Here is a 25,803-nt window from a genome sequence, read left to right on the forward strand (position 1 = left end):
TACAGAAAACATCAATCATTGGCAAAATGGTTTAATAGATTTTTCACTTTTTTTCAAAATAAAGCTGATTCACATCACCACAACTTGGTGGTAAAGTGTATGGCAAAGTTTATAAGTAAACATTCTCACTGACATTTTCTTCCTGATCGGTGAAATAATAATAATAAAAGGCTTCTTTGAATACTACCAAAGAAAAAGTAGAAAGCATTGCAATATGTTTTATCCTCTTTGAAACATTCATCTTAAATTATAAAAAACAAATATTGTCATGAAAAAAACCATAGAGAAAGAAAAGCTACAACTCATTAAAAAAAGAAGGAAGTAGGCACGCAGTGATAATTCAGGAAAAACAAAAAATAAAGCCCATAAAACACATTCCCACCCATTTTGAAAACCTCAAGATTCACATATGGAAACATAGAGAAAAATACTGTAAATAACAAGGCGTTTCACAGGTTCACTTCTGCCAAGTTGTTATTTGTTACTGCAGGTGAGGGCTTGCTCTTTAGGCCTTCCGTCCCATATTTGGAGGTGTCCACAAACAGCATACGAGGGGTGCATAGTGCTAAAAGGATTCGTTTATATTCCTTACGGAAGTTTTGGTTGAGCAGCCCGTAGATTACAGCATTGAGGCAACTGTTGAAGTAAGCCATGAAGTAGCTTGTGACAAAGAGCCACTCAGGGATGTTCGGAGCCACCTTCGTGGGATTGATGGCCACAGCTAAGCCAATAAAATTCAATGGGCCCCAGCACACAGCGAACAACACAAAGACCACAAACATGGTCAGGAAATTCCTTAAGTCGCTGGGCTTTATTTTCTGCTTGTTATCAGGTTTGACCCGATGCTTTACCTGGATGACCAAAACCCAAATCCTTAGGTAGCAAAAGGAGACAACCGAGAGAGGTACGAGGAAGTGGATCACCACCACTGAGATGGTGTAATAGGAACTGACAGTCTGGGCGAAAGTGCATGAGAAGATGCGAGGGTCATACTGTAGGGAGCCCACAAAAAAGTTTGGCACAGTGGCAAGGGTGGTGAGAAGCCAAGTCAGACACAAGTAGCAGCAGGTATTCTTGATGCTGTAGAGCCGGTCGTACTGCAGGCTGTGGCAGATGTAGCAGTAACGGTTGATGGCAATGGCGGTGATATTAAAGATGGACCCGATAACACTGAGGCCCATGATGAAGCCGCTTACTTGGCAATGCATGTCCCCCATGGTCCAGTCATTGTGGAAAATTGCCATGAGGGCCAGGGGGTAGGGGTACACTGCTACCACAATGTCTGCCACAGACAAACTTACCACAAAAATATTCCCTGTAAGTGAGAGAGAGAAAGAGAGATTAGTACAGTGCAACTGGGAGAGATGCAAATGCACCACTAAAATCATCATACTTGATGCCCAAAGTAATGATAACACATAATCACATCATTATCATAATTCTACCTGATTAAAAGGCTTTGAACAATTATGCCATACATGTTGAAGCTTTACATAATGCTAGATATGTTTAATATCAAGGTCTGCAAGGTTCAGTGCTCAGAAGGCCCCCTATACCTGGATAAATATGTGCTTCCTATCATACTAAAGAGTCTCTGTTGGTATTTCCAGCCCAGACAGGCACATGCCACGTGTCAAGGCACTAACTTAAAAGGAGAATTGATTATCAAGTATTGTATGGAATGTCAGCATGCTCCACTTGAAAATGGAGGGTGCAGGAAATGGTTGCCTGCTGTTTTACTGAATTTGTTTTACTGAATTTTACATTACTGGACCTTTATTTGATTCAGGATGGTTTCCTGTCAGTTAGACAGTCTCTTGGTTCAGTACAAAATATTCCTGCACCCCAGTGAGCCCAGTGAAACAAGATTAGTTTGCACTGTAGTTAAATCATCCCCTTCATATCAGGTGCTTGTTGAAATTGGATGTACTGAAGTTGGTGTAGTGTAAAATTGGGCTGGGTAAGCATTTCATTATGTGGGTCAGATATGTTTTATTGAGTAATGAGGTGCCATTTTATTGAATAGATGATTTACTGGCATAGTACCATCTGATATTATAGTACAATAGCCCATAAAGCTATATATCCAGCGAAAATAACTGGTCTATGAAACCTTACCTGCCCTGTTTTCTAAATTTAATTCTGAAGATCTGGAGCACATCAATTTCCATTAAAGCCATAAGTACTGCCTTCTACCCAGCACAATAGGTTATAACTCAGAAATTGGTAAGGTATTATCTCCAGGTTTGAGCACTACCAGTAATTAGGTAAGAAATCTTCAAAAGTCTTGAATACATCTAAGAAGCATAGTTAGTGAAACAAAAAAATGCAGATATTTTAATATCCTTGTTATTTTCCCCAAATTACAAAATATTTGCTTGTGTGCTTGGCAGTATAGCTGTCTATTCCATGGAGTTCTAGTAGTCTGTTTTGCAGGGAAAGCATCTGTGTTTTGCATTTAAGCAAACTCACATCTTGAGTTTCAGTACTGTTAGGATCCAGCTGTGTGCACCAAATGGTACAATTAGATGTGTGATTTTTCAGAATGCCAGACCATGCTCTATACCTGTCAGCATTAGGATACGGTTTTCAAAGGTTTTCAAATTCAACAGATAAAAGTTATTTTTTTAATCCAAAGCAAGAACAGTGGCATATTACGTGGTTACTGTTGTTGCCAGATTGGTAAATGTAATATATTTTCCAATAAGAGGTCATTTGATAAATTAACAGCTCTTTCTAATGCCATGATTGCATTAGCATAGCGACCTCTGATCGTGATTAGCACATTTACATGATTACCAATGCTCACAGTCACTTCTCACCTCTACAGAGGAATACATACAACAAAAAAAACACCAGTGTGCTGACTTGAACTCAAACCCGCAATCCTCAGGTTCAGAGTCCAGTGCATGATCCAGCATTCCTCACACTTACGGCTCACAAGAAAACTCAGACACCTTATTTTAACGTTTTCTTAACTGAAACCTCTCAAACCCATCACAGCACCTTTATGGACACTTTGACTGCATGTGAGATCAATGAAAGTGTAAGAAGAGGAGCTAATGTCTTCAATGATCATTTGCAATATACTTTTGTACTCACATTCAACTGAAACTCCAATTATTTGGCTGTTTTGGTGAATTACCTTGACTATGTCAATTGATCTTCATGTTCAAAAGCAGCCAGTTGAAACTGACTAAGCTGAAGACAGAAGTGTGCTTGCACTTTGTTACATTCACCTGCCCTATTCACTAGGGCAGGTGAATATGAATATTCTACTTAGAAAATACTATTTTTCACTTAGATAGATCTATACAGTAATTTATACAGTTATAAAGAAACATGCAATCAACTCTGAAAATGATCTGAAACACATTAATTTAAGTCATCAAGATCTCAACACTCAGACTCTCATGTGGAAACTGAATGGACATGCACAAACAGCCATACCAGAAAGTGCAATTAACAGAACCGATGACACTGCCAAAATGTTCTATTAACCTGCATTAATGTATGCCTTAGTTAACACAAAAGAATGCAAACCTGTTCACGCTCTGGTGAGTCATCCAAAAAATCATTAACAGATGGTTTTCTTAATATTTTTTTCTGAATAATAGAACAGCCACAGAGCTGTGTAAAAAATATGCGCTGTTAAACAACCAGTCTCAAACAAGCCACTTATTGTGAATGACTCAATAAAACACTTTCACTCAGGGCACACCTATAACAAGCAGTATAGGGGTAACCCTAGAATCTGGACAATCATTTCTTCTCCAATTTAGTGGCATGAGTCAGACATGCAGGGTGTTTACATACAACATCCAAAGAACCCACCCCTTCCTCACCAACTTTACACAGCTCATAATCCGTGTCGTGGTACTCTCATGCCTGGATAACTGCAATTCCATTAATGCCACTCTTCCTACCTGTGCCACTATACCCCAGAACCTAATACAGAATGCAGCTGCATGACTTGTCTACAATCTTTCCAAGCATGCTTGTGGCACACCCCTCCTAATCTCACTTCAATGGCTGCCTGATACTGTGCACACCAAGTCAAAGAGCTTGGGACTATCCTACAGTGCAGTTAATGGCTAATGGAGCTTTGCCACACTTTTAATCAATATTCACCCTCTAAACCCTCTCTGCTCCACAACCTTGGGGTGACTTTCCATCTCTATCCTTTGTCGTTGCTCCTCCCAGTCATGTTGCCTGTCTGGACTGACCCCCCCAGTAGTGGAAGAGTAAGGTGGTTTATAGAAGTGTGCCCCTTATCTTTTCTTATTTCAGACACAAACTAGGACCCCTAACACACATACAGACTAGCACTCCTTAACGCACATACATTTTGAACATAGAGGTTTGTTTTTTGTAAAGGAACGGTGGTGCATTAGTTACTACTGCTGCCTTTAAATACGGAGGTTCTGGGTTTAAGTGCAGGCCCAGATCCTCTCTGTGTGCCCCCCCCTCCCCCCCGTTTTCTCTGGGCACTCCAAGGACATGTATCCCTGGGTCTACAGATGAAAATTAACCTCCATGGCCAACTCTGGCACATGTACAGAAATGTTATTAATGTGCATTGACCCTGTCAGATAAAATAATAAATAAAATAAGTGTTTCAATGGTGTTGCCTCTCTACTCATGCTCTGGAAATGTAGTTAGTCAGGTATGGCACTATCGCTCATATAAATCAAAGGAATGCAATGTTCTCCTGTATTGTGAGTTGCTCTGGATAAATGCATTTGTGAAATAAATGTAATGCGATTTAATATTTGGTCTTGGGTAAAGTCATAACTAAACCTGTTCTAATAACATATGGTGTGCCTCAAGGTTATGTGCTTGGTTCAGTCCTTTTTCCCATTTACAAGCTTCTCCTTAGCTACCTCAATAAAATCCATTGTGTTCAGTTTTATTGAATCCACAGTTCTGCATTAAGACCAAACCCAACTCCACCAGTGTCCTGAGACAAAATAAATGCCTACCTGTAGGAGCAAGAAAAGGTCAGCTTTGAATTATCCTGCAGATTGATTGCCACATTATAAATATGTAACCAACTTTGGTCATTAAGCCCTCCATAACTTTCATACAGCACATTAACTGTATAAAAAAGTAATTTTGACACCTCAGTGTCAGCACAGCTTCTCCATGTTCTTGTTTCCTTCAGACTGGATAATTGCAATGGGCTTCTTATAAGGAGACTGCAGGTTATCCAGGATGGTGTGCCTCCCTCATCCCTGCCCTGTTCTTACGGGACTGGCATCCTGTCTACTCAGAATTGTCTTTAATTCTACTTACAGTATGGTTTTCAAGACCCTCAGTGGTGACAGGCCCGTCTATCTGAGTGAGCTCCTCTCTCCCCAGGCGTCTACATATGTGCTATGGTCAAAGAGCTGTAGGCTGACAATACACTTGTGCCCCACGGTTGATTGGGCTTTCAGCTCTATTGCACTCTGTGATCTGCCCGAAGATCTTTTCACCCAATCCCATGGCACTCTTCAGAATCGGACCAGAAACACTGGATCTTGATGCCACGTCAGATTAAATTAATTTTCAGAGTTGTTCGGAATCATCCACCCCAACTTTGACAAGATTAGTATTGCGGGCTGGCCAGTAGACTCCCCCTCTATAGCTGGGTTCCTCCTGAGATTTCTTCCCATTGGCTAGTTATTCTTGCCACTGTTTGAGGGTTTTTCTCCCCACTTGCTCTTTGTGGGTTCAGGCCTGGTTTTTGCTCTTTTTCTGCAATTCTGTAAAGTATCTTTGAGACAGTTTGAGAAAGCTTGAAATGACACCTAGTTTTAGTATTGTACTTAATCATTAAAATGTATTCTAAAAAGGCAGTGTCTTGACTAACTTCCAAATTTCATGCCATCATTTGATGAACAGCAATGGCATGAAAACTGTATTTGTGGAAGTTGTTATGTCTATTAATGTAAGCATAATTTCACTTGCAGTTAGCAGAATAATTAGACGTCTGCTTCATTGTGCCATAATGCTACAATTAATGGACTTGAAAAGGCATGCCTGCTTGCCCAATTTGAGGACAGGGTCAGCATTCAAAAGATGACAAACCTAAGCTTCAAATAAATTAGAGCTTGAATTTTTTATTCAAAACACTATTTATTTTGAGCTTGCAATCAGCTGTGTTTGTGAATAAAACAGAAAATGTAATGGTTGTGTAATTTTGTCAAAACGATGGGCAACATCAGTATTCTGATTTCACATCACTAAAATACCAGAGGACTATACAGTGTCTGTTTTAAGTGCTATGGCTGCTTCATCGCGAGAATTCTATAGCCAAGGCATATATCATGTCATTCTCAACACAATCAGACACATGACAAATTGCTGCAAACTTTAATCAGAGGAGAAAAAGTGATCCAGCATTCACAGCCACCCATTACAGATCCTATTCATTGTCCTTTATGTCTTTGGCCAGTCATTGCTCTTGCCAGACCTGTCACTATGCATTAGTGCAGCCATGAATATTTAATGCATCCATGCAGTTGTGCTCAACATTCTACATTCTAACATCATGTAGTTTTTTTTTTACAGCGTCCTTATAGCATTGACCGGACCACACTGTTTTCAGATCAGATCAGTGGGTGCAGTGGGCTTTGTTCCAGTCCTCTTTGTCTTACTGTCAGTATCATTCAGAACAATTTATATCATGCCAAAGACTGTGGCTACAGAGCAGCTGAAAACCCCATACCCTCAGCTGTATGCCATTGAGCTAAATATATTGATGTAATGTTAAGAGCTTAAATGTCACAAACAAGGCCAGCTGAATGTCAACCGCTGACACTGTATGCAAACTGTATTTAGTCTCAAGGCATATGGCAAAACGATCACAGGACAGGCACCAGAGAGAGTGACTTAATAGAGTATTTTTTGGCGTTATTTAGTATATGAGGACATAAGAGATTCAGTGGATGTTCACTGACATCCAACCTTTTCGCACACATCCATGCAAGCCATTAACAGCACAATGTGCGACTTGAATAATACGCTACTGCTAGAAGCGCACACTGCCACCTATACACCTGCTTCATTGTCAAAATCACTCACAGCCTGGTTGTCAGGCTCTAATGGCTGGTGATCACTAGAGAAATGTTATAATCCCTTGGTAATTCCTATGACCAGTTGATCAGTAGCCTCTTGTGTGAATTACTGGTAACAACAACAAACTTTATTCATATAGCGACTTTAATAGAAAGTGGCTGCATAAGCATATAGCCACTTTCATAGAAAACACACGCAGTAACATAAAATGTTGAATATTAATGAAGAGATGCAAATACTGGGCTAATGTGAACTCTATTCTTTATTCTTTCAGCAGAATTCTCTAGTCTACTAAAGACATAAGTGTGAATTAATTTTCCAGCATCACACTATGAAAGAAAGGCTCTGTTCCTAAGGTGAAAAAAAAACAGACTATAGTTTTTTCTTCAAAGAAGACTGGAAGCTAAGGTCTGATCCTAAGGTTATCCCAAGATTTCTCACCTCATCATGGTTCAGCATTTAAGACCATGGAGCCTAGATTATCTTTTCCTTTTGGTCCTCCAATCCAATAATGACAACTTCTGTTTTGTCTTCGGTTAAGTTAGAAGAAAATATTAGACATACAAATTAGTATGTTCTTTGGACATTTCACTAGGTAATTGGCATTGTTATAATTAGTTTACATTGGGATGTATGGTTGCGTGTCATCTGCAAAGCTATTTAAGCGATTGCTGTGTATTTCAATGGAGTATTATTTTTTAAAGGCAAGGCAGCAAAATAATTAAAATCCAATACATTGAAAGCAGCAGTGAGATATTTACATCTCTGCTTCATCTTGTACTTTGAAAGTAGCCACAATGCTGTGCACGTAAGGCACGTCTCACAGGACCGTGAATGACTCTTCACATAGTTACCATTTTCCCAAGTTTGTACATGCACCATCATCTGCAAACATGGCATTGACTTCCACTCGAATGCAGATGATACCCAGCTGTACTTGTCCATTATCCCAGATGACCTTTTACCCATTGATACCCATGTGGAATGTATCAATGACCTTTGGCAGTCTTTTAAATTGTACAGTGGTTTGTCTAGAAGTTGTAAAAATCCAAAAATATCGACATAGTCTCAAATTTGTAGGAACTGTGACAGGAACAAATAAGGATTTGTAAATCACATGGATTCCTAAATTGTGCAGATTGTGGCACTGTACTTCAAATATAGGCAGCGAGATGTAGGAAATGTGGAGTCACGCCTTAAACATGGCTGTTCCTTATCCCCACACCCATATTTCCCCTGTGATGTGATGTGATGTGATGTAAGCAGTCTTGCTCTTAAAAAGATGTCGCTTTTTCCTCAGCTACAGATCTCCAGAAGATTATCTGGTATAAAGAGAGGATATAATCTGTTTAGGGAGCAAGCCAAAAGTTCCTTCAGCATCTCACATCTCACACTGTATCACAACAGGCAGTGGTAAATGGTAACACAGCAAGTCTCAGTGCTCTGAACCTCACATCACTGCAAAATGTTCCTATCAATGAGTGGATGTTCGTCTTTAAAAAGGCTGCCTTACTGGCCATGCTTCATCAGCCCTCAGTTTTCAAGTTTCTGTTTTTTTCTTTTCTACTTTCCAGGATTTAAAAAGTGAGTGATAATAGGAGACCAGGACGCTAAATGAACCTGCTAACTTACAAAACTGTTGAAAGATAAGCCTCTTAATATGCCACATCTTCAGAAAAAAGGACCCTTTGAAGTTACAGCAGTTGATTGCCTTGTGATTTGTTCACCTGTGTCTCGCATGCTTCCGAATTTTGCTTTGATAGCCCTGTTTATACAACCATATAAGATGTGTAGCTACTGTCTTTTTTGCAAACAACAAGAGCTATTTTTAATGAATAAGCACGTGGCATTAAAAAAACGCTCCTACATCAAATAGTGTATGCACTGTCCCTGGCCCAAAATGCTGTTCATGCTATTTACTGGGCTTTCAATAGCGTGGAAGGCAGTGGCAGCATGCATAATTTCTTAAAAGACTTTATTCTGTGGTCTGTCCCCGACCTTTAAACTGGTCTTTAAACATGCTCTTATTAACTGTCCATTCTTGAGAATGTCAAACCTGGCGTTGATTTCTGTGGCTTTTCGGATGTCAGTGTGCGTGCATGTGTGCATGAGCGATTCTAGTGTTCAACTGAGAAGTTTATGAGCAAATTAAAATAAGTTAATTTATGAGTCAGAGAAGCATTGCCTTACTGCGGTAAATTTCATTTCACTGGAATCATTCACAGTTGGACCTTTTGTTTTAATGATTATGTTTTAATGTTGATTATCTGTTTTGCATGAAGACGTGATCTAGCATACTGTTGGGGAACTGGGACATCAGTGTGACAAATATTTTTGCCCGAATACGTTGTTTCTATGGCAAAGAAAGCATGTAATTTCTAAGCTTGCAGGGTATCATATGACTTGAAAATTTATGGATGAAGGCAAAATTTATTGCCCATTCAGTTTTTTAACAAAACAATGATTGTGCTCCAGCTGGACCCTCAGAAAAGATGAAAATGAAAGAGGACATCAAATGACCTTATTTTATAGAGCAAAACAAAAACAAAATAATTTAGAAAGCAAAACAGAGCTTCCATAACAGTAAGTTTTCACTATTCCCCTTTTTATATTTATCACATTATTTTACGAGCACCCAGAGAGGTACCAGACCACAGAAGAAGCATGTAAATAACATCATTTTATTGATGCCAGCAATCTTAACTACGTGCACATTGAGAGTGACTGCAAATGAGGCTATATTTTTGTCATCCCTCAAATTTCACACTTGAATTGTTTTCCAATATCCGATTCCCCAGGTCATAACTGCAAAATAAATTTTGTTCTCAGGTAACATACCTTTTTAAATAAAAAAATTAAATAAAAAAAACACCTGCAATACTGCGAATGCATAATGGCCTGTGCATTAACCACTGCAGAATGGCAAAGAAGCAGTTAACTAACTTAACGTGTTACTGATATTATCATGTGCGCCCTCCAGAAATCAGGGAGTGAACTCAACTGATGGGAAGAGCATAGAGCGGTGAAATTAGGGAGGACATTAGGGAAGGAATAAAAAAAAGGAAACCAGTTTACATAATTGTACATTTAGGATGATGGTATTATCAGCTTCCAAGATTTAGAAGTTATGCTAATAAACAATAAAAATGTATAAATAAGTACAACCAAAGGCAAACTTGCTGCAGGTTTTCACTGGCCCTGGATGATAGTTCATGGCTACCAGTATGTTAGCGATACCTGAGATGAGACAGATGCATTTCCTCTGCAAACTGACTTGGAGTGGACTAACCAAAGACCTGCATCGCTTAGCCAAGGGCCTCGATGGGTCAACTGGAATAACAAATTAACTGCAACACATTTTACAATGCTTACTCAGTAATATTTTATTTTCCAAACTGTATGCCAGATCTGCATATAAACTGAACTGCTCCATTCAGGATCTCCTTTTCTGTCACTGACAGCAGCACAAAAATCTGATGAACAACATCACCTGTTATTTTACAAAAAAAAAAAAAAAGGCAGTTGAAGGTGATACCAGAAATAGTTTGAAGATGTTTCAGTGACTGTCATGTGCATGGCTCCATCAGTTTAAATTTGGACAGTTATATTTGTTCACATCAGATTAGCACACGTGCAGCCCTGTGTACACCGACCCTCTGCAAGGATGTTCATAGGAACTGAATCTAGACCAATGACTGTATGTTTACACATATCTTATTAGACAGCTGTAAACATAAGCTGTAACGAAAGGCGTTACAGCCTCTTTTCTCCCAATTTGAAATATGCAACCTTGGCTATTGATTCAGGAAAGTGCAGTCAAGCATGTACTCTCCTCTAAAATACACGATGTCAGCGGCCACTTTTTTTACCATGATGACAAATAAATTTTCTTTTCTTAAAAATTAATTTAGCCCTCACTGCTTTCCAGATAGACATGGATAATCAGCTTGTTCAGCTTGCCCGGTACTGTACACTGAATGATTCTCTTTATCTTGAGTGACAAACCTGTCCATCCAGGCCGATATCACATACCTGTGCCACCATAAACTACCTATATATCGCAATTGTTTCCTTCTGTTCTTTACAAAAGAGAATAGAGGACATCATTCTGTTTTGCATTGCAATATATTTTTACTGAGGTCTGATGTGTTCTTTAAGCACATAAAAAATTCATATTTCCTTATACAATAAAAACCTTTTAGTATGGCTGTTTTGGGTGGCATTTAGTATTCTACAACCTTAAATAAATAAATAAATGTTTGAGGACTACCTTTCCAGTGGCCATCTTGGGATCTCAGGGGTAAGCTTATATGAAAATAGCCCATAATAGAATAACCAGAAACAGCAGGGCCCTACATTTAAGCTTACTGAACCTTCTTAGTATAGAAACTTCCATATGGCATGCATGCATCCACGGTGAGAGGGTTTACAGAGATTAATGTTCTTATTGATAGATCTAAACATGATGCTTAAAGACCTGCTGCATTTTGGTCTTTTTTTGTTGTTGCTTGTGAGCACATTAACAATGCCGTTAACTTAACCCCTTTGCACAGAATCTCCCCAATACTCACCCATTTAGGGCATGTTCTTGTAAGAATCCCCTAAGCTACCCCAAACGATGGAAGTATCTGAGTGGTGAAGGAATGTGTGCAGTTTTATTTGGTGCCACTGGAGCAGTGTTCATTTAATTATATCTCGATCTGACTCCAAAATAGTGTTTTAACCTTTCCTCTGTGCTAATGGTTTTACACAGAAGGAGACTACAAATGATCCACCAGTAATGTGGCTCTATATGGATCGCTATCTATCTTGGTAGATGCGGACATGCTTCGGGCATGTGGAGCATGCATAGATACAACGGTGTATCTTGGTACAGCTCTAGTGTACAGGTGATTGACTACGGGTGCAGACATCCTGAGTTCTATGTGCATGTTAGGATCTTAAAACTGCTATGTGCGTAGCGGCAAGAGTCAAAGGGGGGTGAATGCAATTTATTGTACAGTATGTTCAATGATAGCAGTATGGTGTAAGATGTGTGGTGGAATGGTTGTACACGAATGCTTGCGGGAGATTATATTGACGAGTCTCAAACAATTCCACTTTTCCCATTATATACCCAAGGAGCAAAGGAAAACCCCAAGTCAAAAGCCCTATCATACTGAGTAACATTTGACCTCACCACATCACAGCTCACTATCAAAGACACCAACTTGAGATTTACATAATGCTGATCTAGTAGAATGTTCAGCAACTGTCATTGCAGACCTTTTATCAAACCCTGCAGACACCCTGTCACCACAGTAAACAGTCTGTTTTCCCTTGGGGATCCGATAAGAGGCCTACTTTCTATGTAAGGCATTACAGCTCGAGATGTGAGCATCACAGAGACTTAAATGACAGCCACAACCTCTTTATCTGCAGCAAGGAAATCAGTGACCACATCTTGCACTGTTCATCAAATTCCAGTGCTTTTGCAACTGTGGAAACATATCAGAGAAACTCCATTCCACAGGACTTTCGGTGTAATTGAATTTTCATATGAATCAAAGCTCTGTTTTATCATTAGGACAGGTCAGGATCGAAACGTCAAATAACTGTTAAGCTCTGCCCTCGTTTCATTGCAGCATTGGGCTATTAAGGCAATGATTTGTTTTTGGCTAAGCTCCAATGGTATGTTTTGGTCCCTTTTTTTCAGGAAACCTGCCTTTGTCAGCTGTCGCTTGGTAGTTGATATAACAGTAAATAAGGAGAGGAAATGACAAAGCCTATCGAAAATTAAATGCTTCTTTTAAAAATGTAGACACTGCAGACCTTCCACGCTCCCTCATGAATTACTGGCCTCGCTGGTTGGAGTGTACATAATTACATTCACCGAAGAAAAAGAGACAGATGCATTTTGACATTTAAGTTCTGACTAATGTGTGCAAGGGAGTGAAATGCTTGACTGATCTCTAAGAAGCTCAAATCTCAAAGCACTGTACTTGCCAGGGCCTTGTTCGTACCTCTAAAGAAAGATAAGTAATCCTTTCCTTTTGTCTTCTGTGATAATGCAGAAGCTTCAACAGTGGAGATGCATCATTTAGAGCTGTTATTTGGAGAGACTCATCACCCCAAGCATTAAAGTGTAGAGTCAAAAACTGACGGCATTCTCCCAGAATATTCCCACAATACTATCATACAGAAATAGAAATGTATTATGTAAGCACCCCTCTGAGGGATGTAGGCAGGACATATCTCTCTTCACATATGAAATATTTCATTACTTCAGATGGTAACTCCACACACCTTCATCTGATGGCAGGATTAGAAGATCAGCGACAGAGGCATGAGTTCATTTGCATGACTTTGGGACTAGCACATTGCAATGTGATTCTGGATCTAAAACAGCAGCACAAAAATACCACATTCTTCACCATAATTTTGTTACTATTTAGCGTGGTAGAATAAGGCAATCACTAAACACTATTTTTTTCCAATTAAGGAATTGGAAAACATGGCATTATTTTCACAAAAATGCTTAGGGATTCAATTGTAGTGGCCAATTTATGTTTTACTCCTTTAAACTCTCAAGGATAGAAGCCAGTAATTTGAATTCAGTCCAGTGGATTCCACTGAAGACTATTTAATAAATAATAAATAAATTAAAGAAAAATAGAAAAGCTCCCTGGGTGGAATACAGCTATTATACACTTACTCAAACTTCCCCAAGTTGTATTTAAGTGAAGACAAGCGCCTGCAGCTGGGTGCAGTCTAGAGCGATGGGTAGAAACGACATCCCCTGGGGGGATTACGTCAGATATTTTAGAGTCACGTGAGGCAGTGCTGGGTGTGTCATTAGCCAACAACCTGTCTGCAATGTCTTAATACTAGAAAGGCTGCATTTTTTAACCCCCTACTACCATTCCACTGTTGTCCAGCGACATCAGGAACCTTGAGAAAAGCGCTAAAATGGCATGACAAATCACAAAGTGGAAAAAGTCGTTAGAAGAAAACTAAGTGAAATATCTAGGTCACTTCTTGCTTCTCCTTAGACTGCACTTTTACACAGCCTATGCACTGTATAAATTCCACAGAGAATGCACAACTGTGGTGGTCTGCTGGGACTGGATGCACACAGATCGATTACATTTCACACAGTTGTCATGTAGCTGCTCCATTCTGTTTATTTAAAGTCTCAGTTTCAGAGAAAACCTGAAAATATGTTGGGGGCGTTATCTCTGAGTTCTAATTATTTCTATCACTACAACATTCACAATTTATCCCCAACCTAAAGGCTTTATCAATTTCATCACACGATTGCAGTGAATTCGTTTTGTGTGATTATATGTTCAAAATTAATTTCAATAGCATGTGATTGGGAAATTTGTATCAAAGCTCCATCACTCAGTTCTGAATGGCATACCAGAGTAGACACCGACACATTTGCATCTGGGTAAAAGCACCTGTTGTCTATTGCCTGGCAAATTTTAAAAACACAGTTATTTTAAGAACTAATATTTGGGAAAGTTGCAGAAGGAGGAGGATATAACATTTATGGCGTTAAAGTAATTAAAAATTTAAAGACCCCAAAGCCCCATGGCGTTGCTCTGGTGAGGGAAACTCTCAGTTGCTGTCTCTCTGCAGGTGTGTCTTGTCCTCAAGAAACTCGTTGCTGACTTCTCAGGGAATCGCATCAAATAGGTGGGGAAAAAAAATCTGAATCCAAATAATACTGGCCACATTCGGGAGGAGAAAACATTCAGAGTTGCCGAATATGGTATTTGTATTCAGAACCATCCCTATTGTAAATTACGTACATTTTGGCCAGATATGATTCTGGCTGAATGATTTAACTTTTATGCCAGTACAGGTTCATATACAGTTTGGCTTATATTTTACGCGATGAAAAAAAATCGTTCTAAAAAAATCGTACATACTTCACCTTTAAGCATGCCCATTCATGATATACGCACGATGCACTAAAAATGTCATGGTATGGTCTTATAAATGTCAAATATTATGTGACGATAACAGGATAACTTTCCAATGCATTTTACACAATAAATCTGGTCCATTTTAGGCAAGGAATTTTGATTTCAACATGTGATGGATAATGGGGTTGTAAATCTAAAACTGGGATTTTTCTTTGTCGTAGCTGATGCACAAATTCTAGAATCTACATGGTCATACTTTGTTTCACCTAGCGTTTGGATAAACTGTGAAAATACAACAGGCCTTGCCTATAGATGACAGTTCCCATCTAAAACTGACAGTGTCACAGAAAGCACAAAAATCTGAGGAAATTATTATTCCAAAAACTGATAGTTTCGCCGTCACTTGTCACCTAGCCAATATTAAAATTCTGGGTTTTAAGTCAGAATGGTCTCACAGCATGCTTGTTATCCCGGCTAGCTAGCTAGCTAACTATTGAATTGTATTCATAACAGCGGTCACTACAAATGCAATCCTTTACAAAGATATGGATGAAAATGCGTCCCATAGTCATGACTTAAATACGGAACGCCGAGTCTACTGTCAAAATAAGGGACGATTCCGTATTTGCCGGATTGTTGGCATTCCTAAATGAAGCCAGTAACTAGAACCGTGATTCAACAGTGCCATCATTTGCGAAATTGGACACTGAAAAGGGGAGGGGACGTAACAATTGAAAACCGAAAGAATAATGTTGCTGTTTTAACTGCTTTAATGCTGGATTTTGTAGCGAATTATTTTAGAATTATTAAAAGTCCCTTTACTGAGAAATAATGCACACCCTTTGGACCAATTAGAATCAAGTATTCAACCAAGCCGTTGTATAATTTCCAATAACAGGACAGCCCGTCGTGTTTATTCCTTACATAACACCCTTAACAAACAAACGTTAACAAATCACTGCAAGCGATGACATTCCGTTTTTATCAACATTAGACATTACAAAAGGGTGCATGTCACTATACCGTTCAAAATGTAGAGCCAGGGCAAGATGAATTATCAGAATTGCATGGAAAGGTAGCCTGCGTGTAATTGTTGTGAATGTCAAACATTGTGAGGGAACACAAAAGTAGCTCAAATAAATAAATAAATAAATAAATAAATAAATAAATAAATAAATAAATAAATAAATAAAAATCCCCACCATGACCCTTAGGGGGCTCCGTATTTTTTTTCATCCAGTCTAGGTATTTTTTCTTCCAGTCCAGGTTTTTTTTTCCTCCAGTCCAGGTTTTTTTAAATTATTTTTTATTTTATTTTTTTACCTCACAACAAGTTATTTCTCAGTAAAGGGACACCTCAGCCTTTTAACAGTTCTAAAATCAATGCGCTACAAAAGTCCAGCATTCTAAAGCAGTTTAAAAACGGTGATTTTGGTTCCATATGTAAATTTAGATATTTTGCTTCTATGACTTCTATAGTTTCATAAAATGAACAAACTAAATGTAAATAATCATTATAAATAGTTAATTTAGATGATAATATAACACCATCGTCAAGTACACAAAACGTAAAATGAGCTTATGATAGCATCTTTTATGATTAAATGCCTCTGCGGTTTTAAAACAGACCTGGTTGAATCATATATCGTTAAAAAGCTTGTTTCCTGGAGCGTACTTCTAGAATGACCATACGTGGCTATTTCCTTTGCTGTCACTGTGAGGATGGACGAATGACAAGCAGAACTCTTCGAATTCATTGGCTACTAGCGTTTAAAGGGCCCTTTAGCAGCCATTTTCTCAAAACTGTGTATTGCCCATAGGGTATTCAATTTCTCTCAACTTTAACAATAGACACAGCTACATAATTTTACATACTGCTTCTTAAATATTACAGCTAGGGCGTGTCAGAGGCTTTTTTTGATATGTTTTGTCATTTTCATTTTATGAGGCATTTTATCTGTAAAAATAGGTCAAAAAATTTTTTTCAGCATGTACATATTGTTTTTTGAATAATTCATTTTTAAAAAACAATATTTTGACAAAAGCCTCTGACATGCCCTAACTATTGAGTTATTGATCACATAAAAAAAAAAAATCAGTTCAGATTTTATCTGTTGAGCTTAAATATTGAATATACGCTTATATGCAAATTAGCTTGTATTTAATGAGCTAATAGCTCATTTGCATATTTTAAAAATAAAAAAATGAAAAGTCATAATACAAAAAAACCATCTTCCATTGAAATGATTAGAGGCAATTACGCAGTAAATTCTCGCCGGAGGATGTGTGGCTTTATCTTAAGGGTAAAGTCACACATCCTTCAAGGAGATCACCTGGCATCACTCGCGCCTCCCACAGTTCGCCCTGTGTGAGTGTGTTTTCAATTTTTAAAACAGTGTTTGATAAATGTCTATCGATCGTATATTTTGGAAATCCACAAACAGCAATAATTAACGCATCCTCCTTAACAGGAGTGGGGAAATAAAATTTGAAATCGGAGACAGCTTCCACCCCGGATCTTTCATCTGATCTTTAGTTGAGTCTCCGCTGGCTTGACCTGCATAGCCAGCTATCCCAGCATGCCTTGTGGACGTGAAGAATCAGATCTCATTGAAAATGAATAGAAGTGATTAAAAAAAGATGTATGGCTGCAGGTATGGCTACGTTGACCGGAAATATATAGAGGACATAAAATTTAAAATAGGAGTTCTTACCCACCTGTTACGGCTGGCTCGACTGGCCGCAACAAACAAAGTCCAGATGCACCAAAAACAAGACAGAAACTGATCTAAAAACAAACCCAGACATTTATTAATCTAAATTACAAACAAAAACACACAAAGTTCACAAAACCAAAGCTCTCCACACAAATCACAAGCCCCAAAAGAAAATCTCCCCTGCCTCATACTACTGGGCTTATATTGGGCCACAGGCAGGTGGAAGCAATCAGGCAATTAGGTAATTAAGCAACTACCTCCACCTGCACTACCCAGGCAAGCAGAGGCAGGGGACGTAACACCAGCACATAACAACTTTTTGGTATTTTTATAATCTTGTAAATCTCCTGAATGACTTCACCCTCTTGTCTTTTGGGAGGAAGGAGAACTCCCAATGGGAAAATAAAGATGTTTTTTTCATTGTAGCTAGGCTAGCTAAACATTTGATTCAGACACTTTTCATCCAGAGTGACTTATCCAAGCTACACAGCTTATATTCTTTATATGATATCTATTTATACAACAGAATATGTTTTGAAGCAGTTCAGGTAAAGCACCTTTTTCAAATGTGGGAAAAGTGTGTGAGTTTGTTAATATAAAAATTTAAACATTTTGGAAACTAACAAATATAAACAGTACACATTCAAATACATGATCTTGCCACAAAGGGGGCCATGAATAAGTCAGTTAAGATAATTAGTTCCCTTAGGACAAAACAAACAGAAAATTCTCTGAAGTATTGAGGGATAACATGGAAGGTTTTTTTTCCTATGTTTAAATTTATATATAAAAACTTCCCATGCTCCTATATGACAAGGTAACCAAAATGGGTTTGCACAATAACAAGAATACAGACATTACAGTTATACTGTATTTTTCCTTGTCAGCTCCAGCTGAGAGCAGTTATATTTCAAAGCTGATCAGGAGCATAAACAGTATAACACAAGTCTCACAAAGTAATCCAAACTGTATCAAATGGGTAACGTGTTTGATTTAGACTACCATTTACAAGGAATACCTTTTTGTGTGTGTGTGTGTGTGTGTGTGTGTGTGTGCAAAAAATGGTTCTGTAAATTAATAAAATTGTACTGTGAGATATTGTTTTGAGGTCCAGAGAGAGCAATCTGACTGCCAAGTACAGTACCCTTGTAAAACTGCTGATGAGTTATGCAATAAATAAAAAGATTGATCAGCTGAAATGTCCAGTGTGGCAAAGTAGGCCTGAAGAGATGAATGATTCCATAGAACTGCCACCCACATTATGTACTACTTTCACCTTACATTCATAGATGGGTCTTGTGCTTATCAATGTAGATTTTATATTCAATATGCCTGTGCTAAAAATGCAATATGTGAATTAAATGAAGTGAATTAAATTAAGTTTTCTGACTGGTTCTATAAAGTTATACTGTCCCAGATGATTAATCCGATTATCTGAAACCAGACAGAAATGCAGGTTGGAATCAAAGATCAAAGACATTAAATAATTACTCCCTGCCCTACAAACAACTCAGCTCACCATTTATGCAGGGCATTGCCAGACTGTTCAAAGCCCTTGGAAAGGGTGTGAATTCCTTAATATTAATTAGAAAAAAGCAATCTACAAGCTAATTGCGTATGACAAAAGCAGGGAGAGTACACTGACCTCGACACTTTGGGAGTGATATTCTCATTAATAGGGTTTGCAGCTCTTGACTGCTCCAATTACTCATTGTTCAGTCGATTAGCCATTTGAAGATGCCCTCTAAAGTCTCCTGCTCTCATTGAATATGTGGCACTCTCCATCTTCTAACTTTGTGCTTCTGAACCATAGAAAAGTGACCCAGATGCACATATCTAAGATGGTAAGATACGCAGGTGAATATTTAGAAAGAAAAAAAATTGATTCCCCATTATATCTGATACTGCATATGTAACAGACAATTCAGCGATTAAGGGCCTGATTTACTAAGACCTTGAGCATGTGCAAAACCTTTTAGCACACGCAAAACTAATATCAAAACCAATCACTGGTGCAAAACCAATACCATGACCAATCACTGCTCATGTTATTGCTTTTGCATGTGCTAAAAGGTTCTTCGGGTGCATCCCATTGCTTTTCACTCCTCACCTCCTTTCCTCCACTCCCCCATTACCACTCATTTACCCAGAAGTAGGTGAAAAAGAAAGGAGGGGAGCAGACAAGTTTGAAGCGGCTTCGCCAACACAGTTCTGTGTGCTTTGCTTGTCTCCTCAAATGTTGGGACACTGGAGGGAAGGAGGACACAAAGAATTGTTTCCGGGGCACGGAGGAGAGGTGATAGTGAAGGAAAGGAGGATACATTTTTTTATATTAGGACGCACTCTTAGTATATATTATTGTAAGAACTGGCCGCCAATTTGGTTCAGTGATGTCACATCATCACAGACAGAATGATCACAAGGACTGTGTACTTCCAGTAGAATGTGTGTTCCTGTCTCTCCTCTTCCCTTTTTCTCTTTGCTACTCAACTGGAGAGACATGCACTAGGCACTCTCTTAGAGGCCTAAAGAGGCTAAGTCCTGCCTGTAAATGGACACACGGAGGGACAAACTGGCTCTCTCGGGTTGTAGCCACGACCGGCGGCTAATCACTTAAAGTAAATGTATTAGCTATACTGCAAGTAAGCTAAAGAAACTGATCCATCAAGGGATCAATTCGTTTATCAACTTCACACTTTCTATCATTCTGCAACATAGCAACAAGTTAAACACGCGTAGTCCATGCAACTTTCCTGCGATGGTTAGCAAAGCAACTTTCAGCTCCAGGTCGAAAGAGAACCAGGACTAAGACCGGCTTTTCTACTGACAGCGCAACAGAGATTCAGAGCCAATGCCCAAGTCAGAGTTCCCCTGGACAAGCCAGCACCACAAAGAACCATCTGCACCCCCGCAGTAAGACAAACATCCAGGCATTAACTAAGTATAACAAAAATGCAATGTAACTAGCTTAGAAAACTTCTGTTTGTTCTTTTCTTTCAATGGATTGTGTTACTGATTGTATGTAATGTTGCTTTTAGATGATATAACGTCCCTTGTTAATTCGCGACAGCCGCCTAGCGTGCATAGCTCACGTATATACACAGATACTAACATTAGCTTACAGTCCGCCTTCCTTTTAACTGAGATCTGTGCATGTGATCTCTCATGCACTAACATATACTCATTCGATATATGGTCTCATATATTTAGACTGAGTATGCTGAAATTAGCTAGACGTAACTAACTCCAGTAGCCTTTTTTTCCATGCCATTCCCCTGATTTCCAGACCAGGTTTAGCAGCACATGCTAAAGGGATTCATAATTTCTGTCCATCAGAGGAGCTTTTGTTCCTTGCCCCACTTGTGCTGGTGAACTCACACGTGACTAGACACACACCTGCATTCCTTGGTGCCTACTTGAGAGTATTATTTAAACATACACGTTTTAATTATCCTCACTATTATGCAATTCGTAGAGGTGTTTTCCCCTACAGAATGTACAGCAAATGCATTTAGGGCGTGGCCAGGTCCGCTTTTTCTTGTTTAACGGTGGATTGTTCGAGCGCAGAGTACGGCGCATGGTTCACAAGAGCTGAGCTTAATTAATTAATAGGTGTGTCTTTCACATAAAATGCAATAAACCAATCAGAGTGTCATCTTCCATTCCATTTAAAGGCACCTGCTTTTGTACCTTGGTGGAGGACAGCAGCCTCTGGCATGTAAATCCCCCCTGTAAGTGAGGGCTTGACTCCCTGCAATGGCAGGTTCTGCACTGTGATCCAAACTCTATCAGTAACAGTCTCTGCTTTCCTCCACGAGGGCGAACTGACCACTCCTCTAAACAATGTCCTGCTATTTTTCCCATGTTTACAAATAAGAAACATCAAATAATACATTTTCCAGTGATTTATGATATACTTGCTATATCTCCACCTGCCTAAAACTGCTGACTCGAGTATAATTATTTTATTGACACAGTCAGGTTTTATGGATCACCTTAATGGCATGCAAATGGTTAGGATTTATAAATCACAATAATGGCAAACGATAAAAAGGGTGTCTTCATAGATAACATCATTTCTGTAATGTTATACAAAAACTGCTAATCTTACCTCTATGCTCGCTATACTCTATAACCTCATTGTATTAAAACAGGGCTGCCCAGCCCTGTTCCTGGATATCATTTCAACCCTAACTTGGCACACCATTCTAGTAGTTAGCTGTTTAATGTGATCTCTAGCAGTTGAATGAGGTGTGCTTTCTTATGGCTGGAATGAAAATCTATAAGAAGGTAGATCTGCAGGAACAGGGTTAGGCAGCCCTGCACTGAAATATACAATGTAATATTGCATTCATTAGTACATTCATAAGGGATTTAAATATGTATAAAAAGAAAATGCTGAGTTTGGATATATCGTTCTTTTTTCCATCAATTTTCTTGTACCACAACTTCTATTTGCAACTTAATTTTAATTAAGTGGTGAAGATTTAGAGTTAGATTACATGACTTTCATTTAATCTTATCCAAAAGATGTACAATATGAAAGATCCCAATTATAAAAGCGTCAAAAATGATAGAAGCCAACATAGTCAAGAATAGTTATGTTAGGCAAGTTATATCGCCCATTGATACTGTATGTGGCACAAGCCAGCTTGCTACATTGGGTAGGAAAGCAACTTTAAATTATAAGAGCCAGATGTTTATCAGTGAGAACTATTGCATAACACATAAGTAATGTGTGAGTCAATGATGACAATTTTGCACTGGTGTTCTTACAATAGACTAGTCAAGCAAGTACAATGACAATGTTTATTCCATGCCTAAAATAAATGTTCAGTTTGCCCTCACAAAAACAACTCAGTGCAGCTCCAATATCTCCTATGTGCAAGGTCTAATATTTGTATATGAGATTGAGAGGACAGATTCAGCAAAATATTTATAAGAGAAATTGTGCCAGAGACAAAAAGTCTTACATAACAATGTCATTATGCTTTTGCCTGCTTTATCCAGGCATGTTTCTGCTTTTGTTCGCACTAGAAACATGCCAGAAGATTTCCCTAAATCTTAACTTGGTCCTGACCTGGCAATTTGGAGGAACGTCATGACGTTTACATGACGCTGACAGTGAAAATTGCAGGAACATTTATGGGTTAAGATGCCTGTCTGAAAGGGGCTTTATACATTGAGATATATGCAAAAATATTTAAAAAGTCAAACCTTCTGTTTTTCTTCTGTACTAATTATATTTTTATTTCAAATCAAGCAATGACTGAGGACAAAATTCAGAATGTTTACAACTATTTCCTATCTACTTCTGTATAATATATATTGAACTATATTACAACAATGCCACTCAAAGTCCCCCCATTTCAAGTCAGCATAAGTGTTGGACAAAGTATTAACAAATACAATGACGTACAAGGTTAATATTTCATTGCATACCCCTTACATTTGATGACTGCATCAAGTCTGCGATTCATGGACATCATAAGGTTCATGATGTAATCCTCTGAGATGCTCTGCCAAGCTTTTACCACCTCCTCTTTCAGTTGCCGTGTGTTCTCTGGAATTTTGGACTTCACTTTCTTTTTGAGCAAGCGAAAAGCATGTTCAATGGGGTTTAAATCTGGTGACTGAGGCGGCTACGCCAGTCACTTCCAGCTTTTCTTCCTGATAAGCTCTTTGGTTAAGTTTCATATTTTCAGTCCTGACTTTGATTCCATGGAAATAAATTGAATCGTGTGGGCATTCCATTGGTTTGCTTTATTTAACTTTCAAAGGAGAGCTGCTTACCCACATAATTCCGACAGTACTTTCAAAGACTACACTGAAGTTTGGAAATGAGCCAAACTTTGCTCCTGCATATGTCTACAAAACTGAAAAATTATAATAAAGCCTTCCTGAAAAGGAAGAAACAGGGCAGAACATACAGTACTTGGCCAAAACCACAACTACCATTTCCAGCTCATTACATCCAGTTCCAAAGAGGATTTTGATGCTTTATACATAATAGAACATTAGCTATACGTATTAGCGCCCTGCCATGCCAGCAAATCCTTTGTTGCTCTACGTCACAGACTTAAAACCTTGAAGACCAGAAAAAAACAGCAAAGTCATTTTAGGGACAGGATCAAAGTCTGTGTTTCACGCCTGAAACTGTAACACAAATGGGACTTTTATGTGGCATTGTCACGACACTGAAAATAGGAATGAGGGAATCTCCAGAGAAGTGCTCCATGACATGTTGAGTGACAAGTAGCAGCAGCATTACACAGGATGGATGCCCAGGACTCTGTACATGGATTACTTTTTATTCCTGCTTATGCAGTCATCTAATATGCATGATTACCCATTGAGGTTCATGCATTTCATTTTTTTTGGCTTCAAAAAAACCATCATATTTCAACTCATGCTTTGAATATCCAATTCTTAGTGTCCATCTGTGACTAAACCATGCAAAAATCATAAAATGAAACCCTTGATTCATATTTATGATAATGGTACATATTTTGCCACACAAAATACGACTAATAACATATGTACACTTGGCCAGCACAACACTGCAAATTTGGTAGAATTGTAAATGTGTAAATGTAAATGTAAAACACATGTAAATATGATCAATAAACGGTGATATTTAGTGAAGCTATTTGTGCCCATTACCTCACCTGTGTGGTAGGCTACTTTAATATATATATGTATATATATACATATATATATATATGTGTGTAATTCTTTTTGGAAGATTACCCTAACATGAACTTCATTTCAACCCTGAGACAAACATAACTCTAATGTAGGCAAGAAGAATTTCATATTTAATTAAATATTGAATGGAATTTAAAGTTCAGCAACACAGCTCTAGAACATAGGCTGCTCAATTGCCATTAAAGGTTTTTTTAAATATCACCTTACGTATTTCACTTTATTTCGTTAATGACAAATATGATGCAGGCGTTGTTGTGATGTGCTTTTCATCATGTTCAATTAAAAACACACATATAGCTAGCCTGTATTAGTACTGTGGGAAAAGTCGTGCAAGTCTATGTCCATGGAGAAGAAAGAATGAAGTCAAGAGTCATGTCAAAATGGTATTCGATTTGACATGAAACGAATGCACAACATTCTTTCAGGGTTTTGGGGGTAAGTTATAACAGTCTAGTTCGTTCTGAATGCGGAAATCATTTGTTGATTAATGTAGCCGTCTGAACATATCACTCTTGTCAGTGCTTTTTCTAAAATTGAGCAACTTTAACCGTTTTATGGTAAAATCGTATTAAAAAAACAAAACAATAACCTGTGTAATTATTTTTCGATTTCCAAGCAACTATGTTCAATATTTAATTCGAAGCAAGCAATATGTTCAATATTTAAATTGAACCTAAACGCTAGGCTAATATAAGCTAATTCATATTGCGTGGAAATGGAAATACGCAACTTTAAATCATTCACCATAACAAGTCTTACCCGCATTCCTGAGCTTCTTGTTCCTGAACACTGATAAAATGACAAGCAGGTTTCCGAGGATGTCGACAACGATGGTGAAGATCAGCACGCTGGCTAGCGCTGTTGTCACCCCGGCAGATGCACTTTGCGCTGTGAGGCTACTTTGATTCGGAGCGTGGGATAAACAATCGATACAGCTCATGTTCACCTCAGACTCCATATTCTCGATAAATATAACAGCCCATCAATACCTTTTCGCCCGAAACAGAACATTAAAACAGTTTCTTGCATCAATCCGAAAACTGGTAACTTTTGCCATGTATTAGAATTGCACAGGCTATCTCCTATAGCCTAGGCTACTGGTCAGAATAAGCATAGATGTAAGTCGGCGATTTCCCAAATAAGCGTAATTTAATACACGCTCTAATTACAAGTATATTAGTATAATTCGGTTATTTCTCTGTTGTTGAATATCCTTCGTATCCTTTTCAATAGCGTGGAGCATTCCGTGTATTTCCATTCATTCATTATGTCCGGCTGCTGAAATGTTTTTGTATTCGAATGAAAACCAAGGCATCTACGTGTTTATAACAACATTTAAACTTGTAATTAAAAGTAAATGAGTATTCTCGGCATTGCATTTCTTCTCCCTTGTGACTTCCAAG

The 25,803-nt window shown here is 38.4% G+C and overlaps 1 protein-coding gene across 1 annotated transcript; it reads right to left on the minus strand.

The window, feature by feature from the left end:
* Positions 1-25,590, minus strand: mtnr1c (melatonin receptor 1C). Its single transcript, XM_035434479.1, has 2 exons — positions 25,160-25,590; positions 1-1,315 (listed from the first exon to the last, which is right to left on the minus strand). The coding sequence occupies exons 1-2, from the start codon at positions 25,356-25,358 to the stop codon at positions 450-452; spliced, it is 1,065 nt and encodes a 354-aa protein (XP_035290370.1). The 5' UTR covers positions 25,359-25,590; the 3' UTR covers positions 1-449.
* Positions 25,591-25,803: the final 213 nt, after the last annotated feature.

The sequence above is a fragment of the Anguilla anguilla genome, chromosome 9 (assembly GCF_013347855.1).
Source record: "Anguilla anguilla isolate fAngAng1 chromosome 9, fAngAng1.pri, whole genome shotgun sequence".
Taxonomy (NCBI): domain Eukaryota; kingdom Metazoa; phylum Chordata; class Actinopteri; order Anguilliformes; family Anguillidae; genus Anguilla; species Anguilla anguilla.